We start from the raw sequence: 6000 nt of genomic DNA, 5'->3' as shown, positions 1-6000 counted from the left end.
ATGTCAGTGGTGCTGTCCACGCCACACCTGCTTGGGAGGTCAAGTATAGAACTGACCGGAAACAGAGGACCAGGCTCCTCCCTGTGGCGGGCGAGGCTGCAGAGCCTGTGACAGGTGTCGCGGGCCAAGCGGTACAGCCAACACATCAAATGCAGACACCTGGGTGGTAGGAATGTCCAGAGGAACGTCCAGGGGAATGTCTAGGGAGACGGCCATTCTGCTCTGTGTTGATGCCCCCTGCCCGGGCCCAGCCCAGCCTCGAGCCCCTGTGTACCATGCCTGTTGCTCTGCTGCAGGACCCCTGGGCAACACCCTCCCCCAGGCCAGGGGAGTTTCTGCTGTGCCCGCTACGTGGTGTCCCCTGCATGGCTGAGCCGTGCCTCCTGCCGGCTGGCCGGTGGCTGCCCGTCCCTCTGCTGCCCAGTGGCCGGCAGCCAGGCCCCCTCCTGCTACACACCAGTGAGGTGCCAGGCCAGTGGGTCTCAAGTGCACCCACTCTCTGACCCAGAAACTTCATCCCAAAACAAACCCCCAGAAACAAGGCATGGAGCTATGTTGTCTGCAGAGACCAGGTGATTGAGAAGCCGAATTCCCCAAATCTCCACCATGGCCCAGGGCTTCCAGATGGTGCCCGTTCTCAGGGTGGCAAGGGGGAAGCTGTGTCCCTGACCACACAGCCTGGCCCCATGCACCCGCCTGCCGCATTGCCCAACATGCACAAGGTGACTGCCTTGCCGTGGGGGGACACAGGGCGTCAGCTGGCCTTGCCGCAGGGGGAGACAGGGTGTCAGCTGGCCTCGATGGAAGGGTCCCAGGCGGCAAAGGTGGGACAAGGCAGCACACGGTCCGGCCCCCCTGCCCCCGTCCCCCGGCACCCACACCTGCCCTTGTACAGCAGCGACCCGAGATAGAGCAGCAGGGAAGTGTCAAGAGGACGCATGCACACGAATCCTCCCAAGAACGCATGCGGTGGAAGCGAGTTCAAGGCCAGTACATGCAGGACAGCCTCCTACCATCATTAGGAGGCTGTGGGAGAAAGCATGCCTCTCCAGGGCACAGAGGTATGGCTCCACTCTGTCTCAAAAGGCAGCAGAGAGCGCACAGATCCACCCTGAGAAGCCAGCGGTGAAGGGCTGATGCTGTCCCGGCATCCACGTTAGGGAGTAGATACCTGGGGGTATTATAATAACCAGTAACTGATCATCCATCCGGCTAAAAATGGGCCACACATGGACCAGCAACAGAAGTGAGTCATGATCCAGGGGCCAGTCCTGGTCGGGTTCTGCAGATCTAATGTAACAAAGAGTTAGGAGCTGGACTCAACCTTCCGGAACACAGGAGCCAGGACACAGGACATCTGACGTGACGCCCCACCCCCCAGCCACGTGCACCACCAAGTCCTCCACAGGGGCTCCCACTTTCCATGAGCCGCTGTGAGAAGGGGCTTAGCCTTCCCCACTTTGTAGCAGAGACAGGGTGTGCAGAAACAGAAGACAGGCACGCAGAGCTGCATCAGGAAAGCATGGTTTATTGGGCTCACAGATGACTGGTTCCCACTGGAGACAGAGGACCCCAGAAACTAGGCCTCCCACAGGGAACATGCTGGGTCACAGAGGGATCCAGCTCATCCTGCCACATCCTCACCATGGGCTTTCGAAGGTCCGCTGGGCACGTTCTTCATCTGCCTGTGCAGAACCCGGAGGGTGCTGAAGACTTCCTCCAGGAGGGGCGCAGATGTGGCCCCCTGTGCCCTGGGAGCAGCTGGGGGGGATCCCGGTCAGAAGCAGGACGGGGTGCTACAGGAGACGGGTCCGTAGAGCAGGGTTGAATTCTAGAGGCGTTCTCACTGTCGGGGCGGGTGGGCTAGCAGCCCCCAGAGGACTGGCAGGAGGAGGCCATGAGCACGAGGGGCTTGCAGCTCACGGGCACACACACAGAGGACTGGCAGGAGGGGCCCACGTACACGGCGGGCTTGCAGCTCACGGACAGGGCGGGCCTGCAGCTCACGGGCACGTAGCAGGATGTCTGGCAGGAGCTGGGGGTGCAGGAGGCCGGCTGGCAAGAGCTGGGCACACAGCAGGACGTCTGGCAGGGGCTGGGCACACAGCAGGACGTCTGGCAGGGGCTGGACATGCAGCAGGACGTCTGGCAGGGGCTGAGCACATAGCAGGACGTCTGGCAGGAGCTGGGCACGCAGCAGGCCGGCTGGCAGCCCGTGGAGCAGCTGGTGTGGCACATGGTGGCGTGGGGCTGGAGTGGAGTCAGAGAGGAGCGTGGTGAGTTCTGGAGGCTCCTGCCCCGGGCAGCCTTTATGTTTGCGCTGCGGGGGTCCGGGCAGCACAGGACGCAGCTGCTGTCTCCCTTGTTTGTGCTTCTTCCGGGCTGTGTCCCAGAACTTGGATTCTGCTGCAGGTGTTTTGTCTGTCTGGCCCTAACCCTCATGACTAATTGGCCCCTCTCCAAATGCAAGTTACACTTGGAAACGTGCCCAGGTGTGTCACTGGCACCAGCCGGATTCTGCGTCCTTCCTTATGATTTCTCTGGAGCCACTTCTGTGTGACTCTGAAAACATGGGTGTCCCAACCCCTGCACACATGATGATGGCCCCTGGACGGCCTACCCCACGTCAGGAAGGCTCCAAGGCGAGTGCTCAGAGAACGGGTATGTCTGGCTCATGTCCGAGTGTCCCAGGAGCTTCTGGCTGCAGGTCAAGCACGGCCAACATGAAGGAAGGACACGGCGACCAGCTGCCCACAGCACAAGAGTGGACGGAAGGGTGTGGGTCACAGAGAACTCCTGGCGGGCAACAACCTTGGATCCTTGTCTTGAGAAAGCCTCATTGTTAGAGAAGCACAGTAAACAAAGGCATGGACCTCCTGGCAGGAGGCACAGCCCCACCAGAAGCAAGGGTGTCCCTGGGAAGTGGGAGGGAACACCAGCCACACACATACAGCCCACAGAGGTCAACAGTCACGTGGGACTCCGAGGAAGTCTGGCTGAGTCTGGTGGTGGGTCTTCCTCTCCTCCAGGGACTCTCGCCTGACCTCTATCGCCAGAAAGCTGGCAGGGAGGTCCTCTGTCTGCCCCCCGGGGCTCTGGCTGGTAGACACTGGAGTCCACACTGGACGTACGAAGAACCCACAGTCTCTAGCACCCCTTCTCCACCCCACCCAGGTCGGTGAGAACGCCTCTAGAATTCAACACAGAAGATGGTATTTCTGAAAACACTCCTGCAAGATGCTGCTGAATTATAAGATTTGGGACAGATTTATAAGAGTTTTCCAGATTAGGGCCCAAAGATGGACACACAGGTCAGCGAGGTCCAGGCACCCACACCCAAGCATACTCACAGTCTGAGTTCATTTGTTAGGGAGACACTGACTGTTCCCCATTCCAGGGTCTCCTCCATGAGGAGGGACAGCCATCTGAGCTCCCTCACCCCCTCCTCCATGCCACTCCTCACTCCTTGCACACAGAGATTCTGGGGCCCACCTGCCTGCAGACAGCACCTGCTGGGGTCCACGTGGACAGGGCAGTCTCAGCACAAAGACTGACCCCTTTGTTGGGGGGGGGTGTCATTTACAATTTTCCAATACAGCTTGTCATGGACAGGAGAGTCCGTCAGTTTCTGTTCTGGAAGGCACACACCTAGCCACGCACCTGGACACTTGCAGGTGACGGAACAGATCTTCCCCCGAACAAAGTGTAAAGCCAGGCTGTGCACGTCCAAGATAGTCAGTGAACAAGTGATCGTGTACCAGAACAGAAATCAACAGCCAGTAAAAGAGAACACAGACGTCCTACATCCAGTGTCATAATTAATTTCAATATACAATTAAAAAAAAATCACTAGACATAAAAGATACAGAAAACGGAATCTGCAGTGAAAGAAACATGTCAATCAATAGTCATGCAACTTGAGACAGTCTCGACGTTGCTGGCAAACAATGGTGGGAGAGTGGCTCTTTAAATACGTGTAAAGAGTCTGAGGAGGATACATTTGAAGAATTAAATGAAAGTATTATCTTCATGACTGAATGGAGAGGGAATGTTTGACAGATAAATGGAAACTGGTTTAAAAAAAAAAGAAAGATGGCGGGAGAGAGATTCTCGAACTGAAAACACACAGTGGAAATGAAACGTTCACTGGGATGTTGAAGACAGAAGAACAAAGAGGACGTGAAAGTGAACACATGTTGAGAGAAATTATCTGACTGGAAGGAGAAGGAAGAGTTAAGAAAAATAAAAAGAGGGGCCCCGGGTGGCTCAGTCCATTGGGGGTCCAAGTCTTGACTGCAGTTCAGGTCAGGGTCTCGGGTCATGAGATCGAGCCCCCTGTCGGGCTCTGCACTCAACGGAGAGCCAGCTCGGGATTCTCTCTCTCCCTCTACTCTTCCCCCTGCTTGCTCGCTCTCCCTCTAATAAATAAATAAATTTTTTTTTTAAAAAGTAAACTCTGGGCACATAATAGGTACCGTGATGAAAACCAAAAATGCAGAGCAAAGCCTTCAAAGCAGTGAGAGGAAGATCACTTCACAGACGAGGAGAAAAGGTGACAGCTGACTTCTCATCAGCAGCAGAGACCAGAGGACGGACGAGAATGGGATGAGGTTGCTGAAGACGGGCACTGCCAATCAAGGATGCCACGCGTAGCAAAAGGAGAGAGAACATCCTCTGAAAGAGGGTGAGACGAAACCCTCCCAGGATACAGGAAGGAAGAGAGCCACCCGCTGTGGAGTGCGGGGCAAGGGACCCCGAAGGGGGGCGCTGGGAGGAGCCCTAGGGGAGGAGGAAGGAGCAGCCTCGTTTTCGTCCTTCTCGTTGTTGACAAGCGACCCATGGAAACCTGCAGCTCCGTCACTAGGTCACATGTGGACCTGTGGTCACGTGTGGTCACCCTGGATCCTCTTGGTCCTGACGGGTTTTAACCTGTTGACAGGACGGAGGAGCGTGTGGATGGACGTGGCTCACCCCCAGGTCTCAAGGTCACGCTGCTGTGTGGTCTCAGGTGGGCTCCAGGCTGTTCTTGTCTCCGCTCTGACCACGGTGGGAGCCCCCAAGACCACAGTCTTGGAATAACTTAACTAGTGTGGCTTGTTACGGGGCCACCTGAGGAGCCCTTCTGTCCACACCTGCTGTCACTGGGGGGGCCCATCCCTGTGCAGAGGGCCCAGTGGGTGCAGCCTCAGAGGGGGAGCGACAGTGCCCCTGCCGAATGGCCCCCAACTCAGAAGAATGTGCTAGAGATGACATGTCAGGTCAGGGGTCCGGGGACTGTGGGGGGTATCGACCCCCACCCCTGCCGCTGCCTTCTTCCCAGTGGATGGGTCTCATACAAGGTCATGCCAGCCTTGCTAGAGCCAGACGGACCAGACGCTGGTGTTAGGAGAGGAGCCTGGCGTGGGCAGCTCGCCCCTCACCGCCCCTCCCGGGCTCCGGCCGGTGCTGCCCCATCTTGGAGGGCAGTTCTGCCATGTGAGCTTGGAAGCCACAGAAGACACATGATCTTCCCGCTCTTGCTCCTGTCTCTGCGAGCTGATTCGCGACTGTACGATATGTCACTACTGAACCCCTAAAACCCCAGCATAATTTGGCGCAACGGTAATGACCGCAGACCCCAGAGTGAAACTGAGCTTCAAACGCCTGCTTCTTGGCCGCAGTGGGAGAGCGCACGCATCACAGAATCCAATCGTGCATCCGCGTACATGGGCTCCCCTACCCCTATGATGGCGGCAAGGACTGGTGACTAGTCAGTGATGAGCTGACAGCGTGGCACCTGGCACAAAGCCGGGACCGGATGACAAGGTGGATGCCATGGCCACAGCTGTCCCCAGTGAGGAGCCCAGCCGCTGGGCTCTGGTCCCTTGGGAAGACCTTTTGGGTCATGGAGTTTCCAAATAAAAGACCTCAACATGAGGCAGGAATCCATCAGAATCCTAGAGGAGAACATAGGCAGTAACCTCTTCGATATCAGCCACAGCAACTTCTTTCAAGATATGT

At 57.1% G+C, this 6000-nt stretch overlaps 1 protein-coding gene across 1 annotated transcript; it reads right to left on the bottom strand.

The window, feature by feature from the left end:
- Positions 1-1508: 1508 nt before the first annotated feature.
- On the bottom strand, positions 1509-3923 carry LOC101689060 (keratin-associated protein 12-1-like). Its single transcript, XM_004762271.3, has one exon. It carries the CDS (start codon positions 2440-2442, stop codon positions 1864-1866), a length of 579 nt encoding a protein of 192 aa, XP_004762328.2. The 5' UTR covers positions 2443-3923; the 3' UTR covers positions 1509-1863.
- Positions 3924-6000: the final 2077 nt, after the last annotated feature.

This window comes from Mustela putorius, unplaced genomic scaffold (assembly GCF_011764305.1).
Source record: "Mustela putorius furo isolate JIRA1106 unplaced genomic scaffold, ASM1176430v1.1 tig00000765_pilon_pilon_pilon, whole genome shotgun sequence".
Lineage (NCBI taxonomy): Eukaryota > Metazoa > Chordata > Mammalia > Carnivora > Mustelidae > Mustela > Mustela putorius.
This window is presented reverse-complemented; position numbering and strand designations above follow the sequence as displayed.

Excerpts from the sequence above, each read along its gene's own strand:
- LOC101689060 (XM_004762271.3), bottom strand. The coding sequence starts at position 2,442 with ATGAGGGTTAGGGCCAGACAGACAAAACACCTGCAGCAGAATCCAAGT.